The sequence below is a fragment of the Aethalodelphis obliquidens genome, unplaced genomic scaffold (genome assembly GCF_003676395.1).
Source record: "Aethalodelphis obliquidens isolate GAN/ISIS:26980383/991018 unplaced genomic scaffold, ASM367639v1 scaffold28, whole genome shotgun sequence".
Classification (NCBI taxonomy): domain Eukaryota; kingdom Metazoa; phylum Chordata; class Mammalia; order Artiodactyla; family Delphinidae; genus Aethalodelphis; species Aethalodelphis obliquidens.
In genome coordinates this window covers 8,797,366-8,813,486 of record NW_020837972.1, presented here as the reverse complement: position 1 = coordinate 8,813,486, position 16,121 = coordinate 8,797,366, and the positions used below count along the sequence as shown (strand labels likewise).

The 16,121-nt window shown below is 38.5% G+C and overlaps 1 protein-coding gene across 7 annotated transcripts in view; it reads left to right on the top strand.

Moving 5' to 3' along the window:
* The window catches only part of HECTD4 (HECT domain E3 ubiquitin protein ligase 4), a 190,727-nt gene that overhangs the window by 35,851 nt on the left and 138,755 nt on the right, over nt 1-16,121 (top strand). For 6 of the 7 annotated variants that reach the window (XM_027124619.1, XM_027124618.1, XM_027124622.1 and 3 more), the window contains exon 2: nt 13,239-13,756. In XM_027124619.1, coding sequence (XP_026980420.1) covers nt 13,239-13,756 — 518 coding nt within the window. Of the gene's footprint in view, nt 1-13,238; nt 13,757-15,399; nt 15,831-16,121 lie in introns of those variants that run through there. The other variant, XM_027124623.1, reaches the window with a different exon arrangement.

The following is a 16,121-nucleotide window of genomic DNA, read 5'->3' as shown; positions in this document are numbered from 1 at the left end:
CGTAGGATACCACTATCTTGAATTTTGTGTTTGTTTTTCTTTTCTGTATTGTTTTATAGTATGCACACAACTCTAAACATTACAGAGCTCAGTTTTGTGTGTGTGTTTTTGTTTTTGTTTTTTTTTTGCGATACGAGGGCCTCTCACTGCCGTGGCCTCTCCCGTTGCGGAGCACAGGCTCCGGACGCGCAGGCTCAGCGGCCATGGCTCACGGGCCCAGCCGCTCCGCGGCATGTGGGGATCTTCCCGGACCGGGGCAGAAACCCGTGTCCCCTGCATCGGCAGGCGGATTCCCAACCACTGCACCACCAGGGAATGCCCCAGTTTTGTGTGTTTTAAGACCTTATTATATAAATGTAGTATGCCATATGTAATTCTTGTGACTTGCGTTATTTTCTGCTCCACATGTGTTACATGATTCTTCCATGCTGATGTGTGTAGCTGTACTTCTGTTTTCACTGCTGTGTAATTATATGAATACATCACAGTGTATCCATTTTGTTGATGAATATTTGTTTCCAGTTGTTTTTTTTGTTATTGTAAACAATGTTGCCGTAAATATTCTTGTACTTGTCATCTGGTGTTAATGTGCAAGAGTTTGTGTAGGGAATTACGCAGGAGTGGATTGCTGTATTGTAGGCTATATGCATGGAGCAGGCTGAAGGATGGCCCCTAAAGATAATAGGTCCTAATACCTGGAACCTATAAATGTTACCTTATGTGGAAAGAGGATCTTTGCAGGTGTGATTAAGTTAAGGATCTTGAGCTGGGGAGATGATCCTAGATTATCAGGTGGGCTCTAAATGCAGTCACAAGTGTCCTTAATAGAGGAGAGGCCAACGGAAGTTACACCGAGTATAAGAGGAGAAGGCCCCGTGATCACAGAGGTAGAGATTGAAGTGATGTAGCCACAGCCCAGGATGCCAGCAGGCACCGAAAGATGGAAGAGCCAAGAAACAAACCCTTTCCTAGAGCCTCTGGAGGGAGTGCGGCCCTGCCAGCAACACCTGGAATTTGGCCCAGTGATACTGATTTTAGACTTCTGGCCTCCAGAACTGTGAGAAAATAAATATCTGTTGTTTTAAGCCACTAAGTATGGTGATTTGTCATAGCAGCCACCAGGAGCTAAAACAATTCTTTATTTTTTTTCATTTTCATTTTAACTGGACAATACCAATTGTTTTCTAAGGTGTCTGTACAAATTTATGTTTCCACCAGAAGTGTCTAAGAATTACTATTGTTTCACATTCTTCTCAGTAGTTTGATTCTTTTGCATTTTACCAGGAGATTTTTCTAAGCAATTTTATAAAATGTAGTACAAACTTAAAAAAATTTAGTTCAGAATGCAAAAACAAACAAAAAACTACACTAATGAGAAGGTAAAAATGTTGATATTGAATACTGTAGTAATGTAGAGAAGGGGTTTGGTTAAATTAATACATATGCTACAGATACTGTGTTATATGTATTATTTCTCTTGCCTCGTCTCCTAACCACTAAACTTAATATTTTCTGCACACATTTTTCCTTCTCCTGAAAATAATCCAGTGATTCTTTGGTGCTCATTACATGATTTGGCATGCTTTTTAGGTTTCTGTTTGGTTTGTTTCTGTTTTTACTCTATCCCATGTTAAATCTTTTTGGCTAAACATAAGTTGGTAAAGTAGTATTTTGTGGGGGGAGGCAGTAACTATAACCTAGCTGCTCAGGAAGATAGTATATTTGTGCATGTATTTTGAGGGAACAGATGTTTAGTCATCAATCCCAGAAAATGTTATCATGCCCTTGTCTCATGAAGTATATTGTTTGATGATAAACATATTGCACATACTAACAATAATTGTACCTTAGGGATGAATTGCATTTGGCACTTCAAAAAGTAATTTTAGGGCTTCCCTGGTGGTGTAGTGGTTGGGAGTCCGCCTGCCGATGCAGGGGACACGGGTTCGTGCCCCAGTCTGGGAAGATCCCACAAGCCGCGGAGCGGCTGGGCCCGTGAGCCATGGCCACTGAGCCTGCGCGTCCGGAGCCTGTGCTCCGCAACAGGAGAGGCCAAGACAGTGAGAGGCCCGCATACCGCAAAAAAAAAAAAAGTAATTTTAAAATGTATATCCTCATTTGATTAATTTGTTTGTTCTTTTGTTGTGCTCCTTAAGGGTAAGCATTTAAGCAAATATATTTACTTAGGAAACTAGATTAATCATAGTTGTTTTTACACACTTTTGAGAGTCTATTAGCAAAATTAAGTTTTTATTAAAGTTTCTATTAGCAAAATTAAGTGGCTAATTGAGGTGATTTAGCTAGTCTTTTTAAAGACTGCTCTCTTTAATAGAATCCTAGCATTTGAAGAAGAAATCCTTGTGTGTCATTTACATTACAAGAACTGTAATAAAGAGCCATCCAGTTTCTTCCTGATTGTGACCAGTGGAGGGGCTCTTAGAACCTCTTAAGCTTTTGGTTTTGGCACGCTTTTTTTTAAAAAACACTTTTCTCATAAAAATTTGGAAAATTGCCCCAAAATATTGAAGTAGACAGAATTGCATAATGAACCCTTATGTACTCATCACCAACTTCGACAATTTTCAACTCATGGCTGACTTGTTTCACCTATGCTGCCACCTATTTCTCTTTCCCATATTATTCCCATATTATTTTAAAGTAAATCCATGACATCCTATCAGTTTATCCATGAGTATTTCAACATGTATCTAAAAGATGAGGACTCCTTTAAAAAAACATAATCATAATATTTCATATCTTTAAAAATTAACAATATTTCTTTAATATAATTAAATACGCAGTCAGCATTCACATTTCCAATTGTGATTGTGCTAATATTTTTAAAAGGTTGTTTGGATGAGGATATAAATAAGGATATAATGTTTTTTAAACTACATATTGCTTCTTCTCTTTTTTTTTTTCCTCTCCCTTGCAATTTATTTGTTGAAGAAAGTTGGTTCTTTGTCCTGTTGAGTTTCCTATGGTCTAGATTATGCTTATTGCACCCCCTTGGCATAGTTTAACATCTTTTTTCTGTCCTCTCTATTTCCTGTAAATTCATATTTGAATCTCACTTCTAGACCACAGTTCCATCATGTTTAAGTTTGTTTTGTTTTTCCTTTATTTTTTGGCAAGATTGCTTTACGGGTGGTGGTGTATATTTTCATCATTAGGCACATAATGTCAGCTTATTTTTGCAGCTGCTAAAGCTCAATGCCTAGATCTAGTACACTGAGATTGCAAAATGGTGATAGCCTGTCATTCCTTCATTTATTAGCTGGAATTCTTCTATACAGAGAAGTTTTCTTTTATCAACTGTTTGCTTACCTAGGTGGACAGGTTATATAAGAAAGGCAGGGTAAATGATTGACTCTTTCCCTATATTAACCAGTTTACCAAAAATAGGGTTGGTTTGCCAACATCCTCCAATGGTGGGTTTTTAAAAAAATATTATAAATTTGTGGATTTAAATGTATTTGATGTGTTTCTGTCCATTGAACTTACTGTCCTTACTGGCTTGGCAGAATTATTGATTTTTAAAATGGACTGTCCTTTTTCCAAAGAAGATATGTGAATGACCTTATGAAAAGATGAAAAGCTTATGAAAAGATGCTCAACATCATTAGCCTTCAGGGAAATGAAAAGCAAAACCACATGAGTTACCACTTCAAGACCCCTTGGATGGCTCTAATCAAAAGACAGCTAATAACAAGTGTTAGCAATAATGTGGAGAAATTGAAATCTTTTTTTTTTTTTTTTTTTGCGGTACTCGGGCCTCTCACTGCTGTGGCCTCTCCCGTTGCGGAGCACAGGCTCCGGACGCGCAGGCTCAGCAGCCATGGCTCACGGGCCCAGCCGCTCCGCGGCATGTGGGATCCTCCCGGACCAGGGCACGAACCCGCGTCCCCTGCCTCGGCAGGCGGACTCTCAACCACTGCGCCACCAGGGAAGCCCCGAGAAATTGAAATCTTTATACATTACTGGTGGGAATGTAACATGGTGCAGCCACTTTGGAAAACAGTTTAACAGTTCCTCCAAAAGGTAAACAGAGTTACCATATGATTTGGCAGTTTCACTCTTATGTTTTCATCCCTCTTGGTTATAAAGCTATGTCCATACAAAAACTTGTACTTGAATATTCATAGCAGCATTGTTCATAATTGCCAAAAAATGGAAAGAACTTGTGTCCATTAACTGATGAATGGATAAATAAGATATGGTATATCCATTAAGTGGAATATTATTCAGCAATAAAAAGGAGTGAAGTACTGATACATACTACAACATGGACGAATTTTAAACAGTATGCTAAGTGAAAGAGGGCAGTCACAAAATACCCCTCAGTATGATTCCATTTCTATTAAATGTAAAGAAAATAGGTAAATCTATAGCAACAGTAGATTAGTGATTGCCTAGGGCTGAAAGATTTGGGGGGACATGGGGAGTGACTGCTAATGGGTACAGACTTTCTTTTGGAGGTGATGCAAATGTTCTAAAATTGTAATGAATGCACAACTGTCAGTACGCTAAAAGCCATTGGATTGTATACTTTAAGTGGATGAATTTCATGGTGTGTGAATTACATTAAAATAAGCCTTTTTATAAAGGTCATTATATTAAAAAAAAAAGGACTACCCAGAGTCATCCAGAGAGCCTGCTTTAGATGCAGATTCCGGGGTAATCCTAGACCTTTTGAAACAATGTTTATAATTGGATCCCAAGAATCTTTTTTGAAGAGTAAATACATCCAGGAATTCTGTTTGAATTATTATCAAGTTGTTTGTTAGGCTGTGCATCCCAGTAACTTCCTGTTTCTGCCTCTCCTGGAGCAATAAGGGACGAGAGTAAGTCTTCCTCTTCCACATGACAGCCCTTGAAACTTATGAAGGCAGCTCCCTCTTCCAACTCACCTTTGTAGGCCATGCATCCCTAGTTCCTTACCATTTCTCATGTGACGTGATTGCCAGATTAGTCAAATCACCTCTTCTGGACACCCAGTCTGTTTAAGACCTTTTAAAATGAGGTACTTTGAACAGGATATTCCAGTTATAGTTTGACCATTGCAGAATATAAATGGGATTATTACCTCCCTTGCTTCTGACACTGAAATTCTACTAATGTATTAAGATTATATTAACATTTTTAAAAATGGTGGTGGCTCAAATGAAGCATGTGTTTAATTCAAACCTCCTTTACCCCACCCTCAGCACTCCCAGGTTTTATCTAGTTGGGTCTTCCTTATAGGGTTATCTGGAAAAGTTCCCTTTCTTGGTGGTGACCTGGTCCAAAATAAGGAAGCATCTTTAATGTCCTAACAATTATTTAGCAGTTTCAAGTTTTTCAGAGCACTCCCTATACATTATTTCCTTTGACCTTAACAGTGTAAACCCGTCATTTTATAGATGTAGAAACACAGACTGAGATAATTTAAGTAAAATGCATAAGGGGAGAGTTATTTGCAGAGGCTGGGCTAGAAACTAGTTTCCTTAACTCAGTGGTTTGTAATCTTGGCTGCACATTGCATTCACCTGTGGAGTTTAAAAAAAAACAAAAACGAAAACTAGGTTCCATCCCTAGATATTTTGAGTTAATCGGGTTGGGGTGGGACCTATTCGGTATTATTTAAAAGCTCTCAAGGCAGTTCTAATGTTTAGCCAGGGTTGAGCAACTGCCCTAACTCATATCCTCATGTTCCCTTCCCTGTCACATATATTTTCTTCATCTAATTGAAATAGTCTTACGTGGAAGAGGAAGAATTATTTTCCATTGCTCCAGAAGGCAGAATCACAATTAGTCCAAGTGAGAGAAGGTTACTCAGATGTACAGTGGGAACCAGATGTACATCTTAAGAGAATTATTCTTGGAATTTATGTATCTTCTTATTCATTAATTTATCAAACTTTTATTTGCCAGACACTGTGCTAAGCTCTGGGGGTACAAATATGAATAAGACATGGTCTCCCCCTTTCAGAGCTCACAGTTGAAAGGGGGGATAGATTTAAATAACATTATAGTAGAGTGCGGTATGTGTTACACATATTGGGAGCTCTATAATTTCCTTCTTTGTTATATTTTTGTATTTGTAAATTGTCAACAGTGATTTTCTTACTAAGATATATTTATGCTAAGCATTTGGTGAATATGTCACAATGATAGTCTTTACATTAAGTACGTAATTCAAGCAATAACAGGTAAAGTTAGTCCTTGCATAGATATCTTTTTTTAAATACTCCTAATAATAAAATTTATAGTGTTGAAACCATTTTGAGAGTTCATTTCTACATCTTTCTCCAAATTTTATTTTGTTGATTACTAAGCATAGGAAGATGATCTGTATTGGCTTTGTCAAGATATTGTGTTGGTGAAAAAAATGATTTTGTAACAGAGAAATTTTTAGATTTGAACTCTATGCCTCAGATCAGCTTTGAAGAATCACTCTATATACCACTCACTACATTTCCTTTATGGACATCATTTATTAAAAACAAATCATTGATACATTTCCTATTGAAATACCAGACACATTTATCCTTAGAGTTTGTATCTGATCCTCTGATAGAGGTATCTGACCCTCAGATAGAGGTATATCCTGGACAATACGGGAACACCAAAAAGTTATTCTGGGGAGGGGAAGAGGGAGGAAGAAAAGAGGGAGGAAATCAGAGTTTTTCAAAGTTGGCGGTGGAGCAGAGCTGGGTTCTGAATGATAGGTAGGATTTAGACTGAGTGGTATGGACATTCAGGCCACATCAGCAGGGAGATGGAAAAATGGGACCCTGATCATGGAACATGACAAAAGATGAAAACTGGGCAGGGACAGGACAAGATGGAACTTCTATGAAAAAGAATCTGAACAGTGATTTCTTATATGTGGGAGTCCTCAGAGTCCTAACAATCCTGCTCTCAAAAGCAGTTGGACAGAGATCTGGGAAAAATCACCATGTGCTGGAGAAAGCTTTATAAGGGCTGAGCCACAGCTAATTAGTCTGGTGACAAGTCAGGGTCCACTCCTAGTTTTGGCACCAAGCTAGGGGCTAAAACTCGTGAGTTAAAGTGTGAAGTTTAATTGTGGTTATCATTTAAGACCCTTAAAGCCCCTTTTATTTTATTTTATTTTTTTAAACATTTTGAAAAATTTTATTATTTTTGGCTGCATTGGGTCTTCGTTGCTGCACGCGGGCTTTCTCTAGTTGTGGCGAGTGGGGGCTACTCTTCGTTGTGGTGCACGGGCTTCTCATTGCAGTGGCTTCTCTCGTCGCGGGGCACGGGCTCTAGGCGCGTGGGCTTCAGTAGTTGTGGCTTGCGGGCTCTAGAGCGCACGCTCAACAGTTGTGGTACCCATGTGTAGTTGCTCCCCAGCATGTGGGATCATCCCTGACCAGGGCTCGAACCCATGTTCCCGGCATTGGCAGGTGGATTCTTAACCATTGAGCCACCAGGGGAGTCCAAGACCCTTTAAAAAAAATAGGTGATGTTGAGAGTTTGAACATGTATTTCCAAGATTGGATAAGGTCATGCAGCTTCAGGGTCTAATTTAATTGACAAGGGATCCACTCTTGATTTAGGCTTTCGTTTTAGAGATAGAATTCCATCCTTCTATTCGTGATTCATTTACTTTGTTCACATGAAATCTTTCTGATCTTTGAGTTGCCATATGCAATTCAATTTGGCCATGATTGCCATCTTCATAATGTAAAAATGGTAGGAAAATCTGTAGAAGGGTTTAAAAACTCACTCTAACATTTGAGAGGGTTTCGGTATTCTATAGACTCTACTGAAAAGTTTTGTCCTGGGCTTGTGAGTCTGGCCAGTTGATCTGCTTTGGAATAATCCAGGTATAAATTCCTTTTATGCTGACAGGTTCATATAATGAATTGAATCAGTTAATGTACCATACTAGAGAGTATAGTAATTTATTTGGAGCTTGAGTGATCCTGAGTTTTAAATATCATTTCTTTTTGGAGAGTGAAACGTTTTATTGTTTACTGATAGTTCCCAGCATCTGTGGTGGTCTGTCCCATCCCACCACCAGTCCTTCAGTGAGAGAAACTGCTGCCAAAATTCAATAGATGGGACTAGTGAATTGATTTAAGGAAAGCACTTCCTATGGTACTTGTGATTGTTCTTTGTCAGATATGTCCCCCAAATGTTGATTATATCAATTGTGTCACTATTTGTTTGACTAGCAGTTATTTAAAGGTAGTGTTTGCTTCTGTAAAATACCGGCTCTAGTTAAGACTGCTTTTCTTCAATATAAACTATTCAACTTGTCATCACTATTTCTTTTTTTTTTAAACAGAGGAAAAAACCCTCATGTTTCTATTACCATAAATACCAATGACATTTCAAAATTGAATAAGCATGTTTTACATAGTCCTTTTTATGGGGCATATACAGTTTTGTTTTTTTTTCCGGTACGCGGGCCTCTCACTGTTGTGGCCTCTCCCGTTGCGGAGCACAGGCTCCGGACGCGCAGGCTCTTCGGCCATGGCTCACGGGTCCAGCCGCTCCACGGCATGTGGGATCCTCCCGGACCGGGGCATGAACCCGTGTCCCCTGCATCGGCAGGCGGACTCTCAACCACTGCGCCACCAGGGAAGCCCCATATACAGTTGTTATGCTCCTTTTTATTGTGTAGTTTTAATTATTTTTTATTTATTGCATAATATTCCATTGTGATATGTTATAATTTAATTGAACCCTTCTGAATATTGAGATTGCTTCCACTTTTTCCACTATAATAAGACTGCAGTGAAAACCTCTGTGCATTTTTATTTCTGGAATGTTTCTTCAGGATAAATTCTTGAAAATGGGATTACTTTCTGTTTCTTTCAGAGGTAGGAGATAATATATCTTTTAGTGTCTATCTTGACCCTTTTAGAGGATTACATCTCTGCTATTCTGAAGAGCAAAGTAGATGGAAATTGAGATTAACATTTAGGGGAATATTGTAGTTCATTCCCTAATCTTGATTTTTCTACTAATTATTAGTCTAGTTAATTTCCTTATGCGTTTATACAGTATTCTCTATTACTTGAAAAGCCTCTATATTCTTATTCTCCCTACCATATTTACTTGAAATGCATGTTGGCGTTTTACATTTCTCATCATGGCTGACAGGTATATGTTCTGTGTTTTCCCAAATGAAAAAAAAATTGGCTAAAAGATGATCCTCTATACTTCTTCTTTTTTTTTTTTTTTTTGCCGTACGTGGGCCTCTCACTGTTGTGGCCTCTCCCATTGCGGAGCACAGGCTCCGGACGCGCAGGCTCAGTGGCCATGGCTCACGGGCCCAGCCTCTCTGCGGCATGTGGGATCCTCCCACATGGGAGGCGCAAACCCGTGTCCCCTGCATCGGCAGGCGGACTCTCAACCACTGCGCCACCAGGGAAGCCCTATAGTTCTTTTTTTAAAAAATATTTATTTATTATTTATTTGGTTGCACCAGGTCTTAGTTACGGCAGGCGGGTTCCTTAGTTGTGGCACATGGGCTCCTTAGTTGCAGCTTGCAAGCTTCTTAGTTGTGGCTCGCTGGCTCCTTAGTTGCAGCATGTAGGCTTCTTAGTTGTGGCATGCATGTGGGATCTAGTTCGCTGACCAGGGATCAAACCGGGGACCCCGGCATTGGGAGCGCAGAGTCTTAACCACTGCACCACAGGGGAAGTCCTGATCCTCTGTACTTCTTATGTCAAATATTGGAGTCTTGTTCAAAGCCAGATTTAGCTGGCAAAGAATATTTTGCCTACCGTCTCTTAGCTTTCCAGAATGATTGTTGTTTAGCTTAAAAATATGTATGTCATGTATGATAAAATTATATTAAGGCTACGAATTGCTTTGAGTGTCGTTCCCTTAATCGGGGTGACTTCAGCATTATCACCAAGGTACAGTTAGCAAACCTGTCTTCTGATTAAGAGTGACAGGGATCTTCCCTTTTCCTTAAATAGCCTTTTTCCTTTTTAAAGAAAAAGTATTAATTTTATAATGACATTACAGTCTTTTATCTTGGTCAAGAGCCATTACTAAGAGCAGTGGTTTTATATGAGGATATGAGACAAATCATTTAATATTCATAAATACCAGAATAGATTCTCCATAGCTGACTTACTAAAACCCAAAGGTATGATATCTTTATAAAATGATTTTAGGCCATGACCTTCAAACTTTAGAATTCTTAAAAACAGCAGCATATCAGACAGTTCTTAGTTTTCATAAGGCCATTGAAATGGATAATGCTGAGTAATCTAATGGATTTCTGAAAGCATAGTGTGCTTTAGATACTGTTAAATCAATAAACATAACAGTCACTTAAGCGTGTATATTATATAATATTTTGTTAATTATATTATAACTCAAATCCTTTCAGAATATTTGTCTTTCAAGTGGAATGCCAAAAATATAACTGAAGTGCTTGTAAAAATAGAACCATCAGAAAAATACAGAAGTATAGTATATATTTTTTCAGATAATCTTAATATTTGGAGTTAGCTACAGATTCTGTCATATACATCATTTTATGAACCATGAAGTATCGTATTTCAGAAGCACTTATGTTTGAGATTGGTAATAAAACTAAATATCTGGGTTTAATATTACTGAATTGTTCTTTGATTCTTGTGTCCAATAAAAGCCTGTATTGAATTTTTTAGTAGTTGCTTCATATAACATAAGTTGCTGCTCAGTGTAGCATAAGTAAAAATGTATTTGGAGCACATATGTATTTAATTAATTAATTAATTTAAAAATAATTTTTTAAAATTAATTAATTAATTTATCTTTGGCTGCGTTGGGTCTTCGTTGCTGCGCCTGGGCTTTCTCTAGTTGTGGTGAGCGGGGGCTACTCTTCGTTTTGGTGCGCGGGCTTCTCATTGCGGTGGCTTCTCTTGTTGCAGAGCACAGGCTCTAGGTGCAAGGGCTTCAGTAGTTGTGACACGCAGGCTCTAGAGCACAGGCTCAGTAGTTGTGGCACATGGGCTTAGTTGCTCTGTGGCATGTGGGATCTTCCCTGACCAGAGCTCAAAGCTGTGCCCCCTGCATTGGCAGGTGGATTCTTAACCACTGCGCCACCAGGAAGTCCATATATGTATTTTATATCAAAGAGTTGTATTGGGTAGAGATCACAAAATCAGTATTGAAAAGCATTTAAAAAAATGCAACAAAATTTATTTGTTTAGATCTTCATACCTTGAGATGATCAAATTTAAAATTTTTTCATTTTTCACAACATTAAAAGTATCTCAGTCTTTGGTTGTTGATCGTAATGGTGGAAGCTGGTTACTGACTTTTTTGGGGAGTGATCTTAAAAAAAAAAAAAAAGGTAATCTAGCTTCCTTAGATACAATTACTTAAGGGTAGATGGTTGCCCTTGAAATGTGATCGTTTTTAAAGGAATTTGGAGTTATTTTATCTGCTGTCATGCAAAAAATAATCAAAAGGGTAATTTGTGTTTGATGAATCGAGACAAAAGGGTAGGGAAATACAATTTGTATGACTTAATGATAAAGGACATTTAATCAATCATTATTTGATACTGTTGTATTAAAAACTAAATTAAAATGTCCCTAGTTCTTATTTTTAATAATATAATTTGCAATATTGCTTTGCCCAATGATACCTAGTTGAATACAACCATAGCCTGATTAGAACTGTTTTAAATTTTATTTTAAAATTGTCATATGGTAGAATTGACCTTTTTTGGGGGAGTGGGTGTGCAGTTCCATGAATCTTAACACATGTATAGATTCACGTAACCACCAGCACAATCAGGATATAGAACAGTTTGTTTGCCTCCTCAAACTCCCTCATACTATCCCTATATAGTCACACCCTGCCTGTACCCCAGCCTCTGGCAACCACTGATCTGTTCTCTATCACTATAGATTTTTTTTTCCCAGAAAGTCATATAAATAGAATAATGCAGATGGAACCTTTTGAAATTGACTTCTTTCACTCAATAAAATGCCATTGAGATTCACTGAGGTGGTAGATATCACTGGTTCATTTCTTTTTATTGCTACATTGTTGGTTGAAATTTTATGGCATTTGGATATTATTTCTGATCTCACACACTAGGACTGAAGTTTGAATTGGTTACTTTTTAAAACAATGAATATTTTTTCAAATCAGTTAAATGAGATACATACGTAGTTAATTTTTTGAATTGGAATTTGTTTTCAAACTGAACATTTTTTCAGTTCAGTTTAGCGACTTGCATGTAAAGCTAAGCTAGGCAGCTACAGGGTTTACATTTCTCTGGAAGTTCTTGTTGTTTTATTGGGCTAACAGTTTTAAGGGCAAAATTTGAGATTAAAAAAAATATTTTGCAGGTTTATGAGAGAAATAAAGTGACCTATGACCCTTTAAAATTTCAGTGCCAATGACTTGACAGAATTTTCTTTGCTTTTATTCCAAGCCTCTCCCCACCCTGACTTTCTGGTCTACTGAGAACCAGACACCTCTGGCGCCTGATAATCTGTTTTAATGTGCTTGTTCCAAGAGTGGCCTCTTATTTGTTGGTTACAACTTGGTTACAAGTTAAAATGAAAGTCTGTTCATTTTAACTTAGTCACACTTATATGCGTAAATTATTTGCATCATGAATTTAGTTTGATTCTTTATCTTCATAGCTGTTTCCTTTCCTAGTTGATTGAGGATTTAATGGTTTTATCATTTCCCCAGCTGCTGAAAATCTCAAGGAGGTCTCCTGATACTTGTATGTTCTTGGTGAGAAAATAGGGGTGGATCCATTATCAGTATGAACTGGATAAATCTATACCATGTCACCAATTGAAAGAGTGGATTAGCAGTAGTAAGAATGGAGTGTTCTTCAAAATCAAAGAATAATAAATAATCATTTATTAGTTGGTATATTAGATCTTGAAGATGAAACTTGTTCTGTTTTCACTGACAACCTACCTGGTAATAGAAGTTAGAGACATAGATTTATAACCTGAGCATTGAATAAATATTTACACCTCAACTTTCTAAAATAAGCTACTCAAATTAACTTTTGACCTCCACACTTAATTATTTTCATGATTTGGGTTCTAATCTCACTTTTAATAGGAGCATTAGCAGAAGTGCCAAGGAGAAAAATCTCTATCAGCAACCTGGCTTTGGCCACAATTAAAAGATTTTTTGATGTGGACCATTTTTAGATACCATTGGATAGATTTGCTTCCATAGATGAGAGCAGTGGTGAAAGCAATACATACCAACTTTTCTATTGGTTCTTTCCTTAGATTTTAACATTTGAGACCAAGAATCCGACGGAATTAGCAGAACGTTTGCGCTCTGTTTGTGGGAATCAGAGCAATGCGTATGCCCGCCTGCTGGAATACCGCCTGAATGCCTTGCGAGGACTGTGGAATGCCCAGCGCCAGCTGGCCTTGGAAGAACAGCATGAAAGGGAAAGTTCAGGTGACGAAGAAACTTTGGCCCTGCTCAAACGCCAGGGCTTGTTGCAGCAACCCGAGCAAGCTCCCTTCACGTCAAGGATGGGGCTCCTGCTGGTCTTCCCCCTTATTCAGTCCCAGAGTAGAACAGACCCCTCTCTCTGTAACATAACTGCTGAGGTGCTATTGAACTGCCTTCGCGACTGCCAGCCTTTGAGCTTGACCAAGGAGCCTGCTGACTGTCTGAATGGAATCGAAACTTTGCTGTGCTCTTGGCTAGAGGAGACTTCTGACACAGGCCGACACATCCCACATAAGCAAAAAGAAAATGCTGCTGCTGCCCTGGTGGCTTTGGCATGTGCCAGGTAAGGAAAATCAAAGGTGCCAACTGGTGACCTTGTGATGACTGCTTCCTGGGTTGGGTGAGCGAATAAGAGGGCAAGCGTATTTGTTGGAAGTCTCAACATTCAGAAGTCCTTCTTCGTTTTCAGTATTGAATTTTGCAGCCTTGACAATGCATAAGATGCTTCCAGCAAAACTTGGTACCAGGAGCTGGAGTTGAAACCCAAGTTCAAGTTTTTGCTTTCTGTTATACCATGATAACAGCTTAAACAGTTTAAAATGGAGAATCAGCACTTGCCATTGTCTACTCACCCTTAGATGGTTACTGTTTTACATCAGGTAGTTAGTAGAGGATGTTGTATCTGTATTTCTCCTGGAAGGACAGTCAAAAAATATGTAGAGCTTTTAATTTTTTTTTCCTGCATGTCTGTAAGGAGTATGTCAGTGAGTGAATGGATTATTACTCACCTGAACTCAGTCACACAGACTTGGTCACAAATTATATTTCTGGACCTTGACGCTTGGCTCCATCAATTTAACTGAAAGATCTCTCTGTGTGTAGCAAGATTTAATAGTGTACTGTCCTTCATTTGTAAGTTGATGTTACTGATGTACTGTCAATAGGAAATGTGCTTGGAGTTACTTTTCCAGGAGAGGATTTCTTACATTCTCCTGCCCAGTAAACTGTATGATCACTCTCACATATTTGTGAGAAAAAGTTTCACTACCTTTGCTTTCTTCTAACCTAATTGTCTAGGGACCAATTAGGACCACGGTCTGATAGATTAGTGTCACTAATCTCTCTCCCTTCATAATTTTTTCTTTGATTGAGTTATTCCTTTTGTTAGCAAAGAGAATGTGGAAAAGTTCTTCTTGGAGGATTATGAAGTTCCTAGCTATAAGACTCCTTTCCCTATTTTTATGGTTTCAAAGTTGACCTTCAAATGGTTGAATCTGAAGCTATTTTTAAGGCACAATGGCAGCAGCATTTATTGTCAGTTTCTTTGCCCTCAGCAAACTGTCATAGCCTAGTTTTAGATCCTTGAAGACTGTGGTTGATTATGGAAATCCTGACATGAGCTTAATTCTGGAGACATTATTGGGTGGTACTGAAATAAGTTTCCCTGTAAAGGCTTTATATTGGACTGATTTATTTTTTTTGGATATGCAGAAGACAGTTTTGAGCCCTAAATAGATTTGTTATTAATGCAAAAGTCCTACTTTGGGAAATTTTGCTTTTAGATAGTCCTATCTTTAGACAGATTTAGGATGTTTGGACTAATTATCAACTCTTTTTTTGTGTGTGTGTGTGTGTGATATGGGGGCCTCTCACTGTTGTGGCCTCTCCTGTTGCGGAGCACAGGCTCCGGACGCACAGGCTCAGTGGCCATGGCTCATGGGCCCAGCCGCTCCGCAGCATGTGGGATCTTCCCGGACTGGGGCACGAACCCGTGTCCCCTGCATCGGCAGGCGGACTCTCAACCACTGCGCCACCAGGGAAGCCCAATTATCAACTCTTTAGTTTCAAATGTTTTTAATGAACATGGGATCATAAAACTCACTTTTTTATTATGTACCCTAATTTAGTCTGAACCAAGAGAGAGTTATTGAAATCGCTTCAGGTACTTGAGATTCCAAATTCCGTTCAGCAGAAACGTTGAAATGAGTGTTTTTTATTTTCTTCTTCTTGGGTGTGTATTTTTGTTTTTGTTTTAGATGGTGCCTACATTATTGCTAATATTAACACCTTGTTCTGGACTTTATTTACCTCAGTCACGTACTTTTCAGTGTTAGATCATCTCCTTTAATGAAGTTATTTAGGAGCATATTATTGAACTTTTGAGATTGATGCTCTCAAAGACAGAACAGCGTTTCCAAAAAAATATTTTGAAGATGTTCATTCATTTCAACCAACTAACATTTATTGAACATATCTGATGTGCCAGGAACCTTGCTAGGTCTTAGGGAAATAATGACTCATGGTGACTCATGGTCTCTAATCTTACAGTTGAGTGGATTTCATTTTGTCAGTCATTATTGCTCATTTACCACGTGCAAGAGACTCTACTAGGCAGTGCGGATACAGCAGTGAGCAAGGTAAATGGTTCCTAAAATTGCAAGGTTTACATGAGACTGAGAGAGTCAGACAACTAGCAACAAATGCATATATAAGATAATTTCTGAGAGGGATGTTCACTGTAAGAAGACAAATCAAGATATTTTAATCATAGAGAATGACTTAAGTGGAGGTGGGGGCCAGCATTAGCTAGAGATAACAGGGAAGGCCTTACTGAATAGGAGACATTTGAGCTGAGGCCTAGATGATGAGAGCCAGCCAGCCATGCAAAAAAGCCAGTGACAGGGAGTTCCAGGCAAGAGGAACAGCAA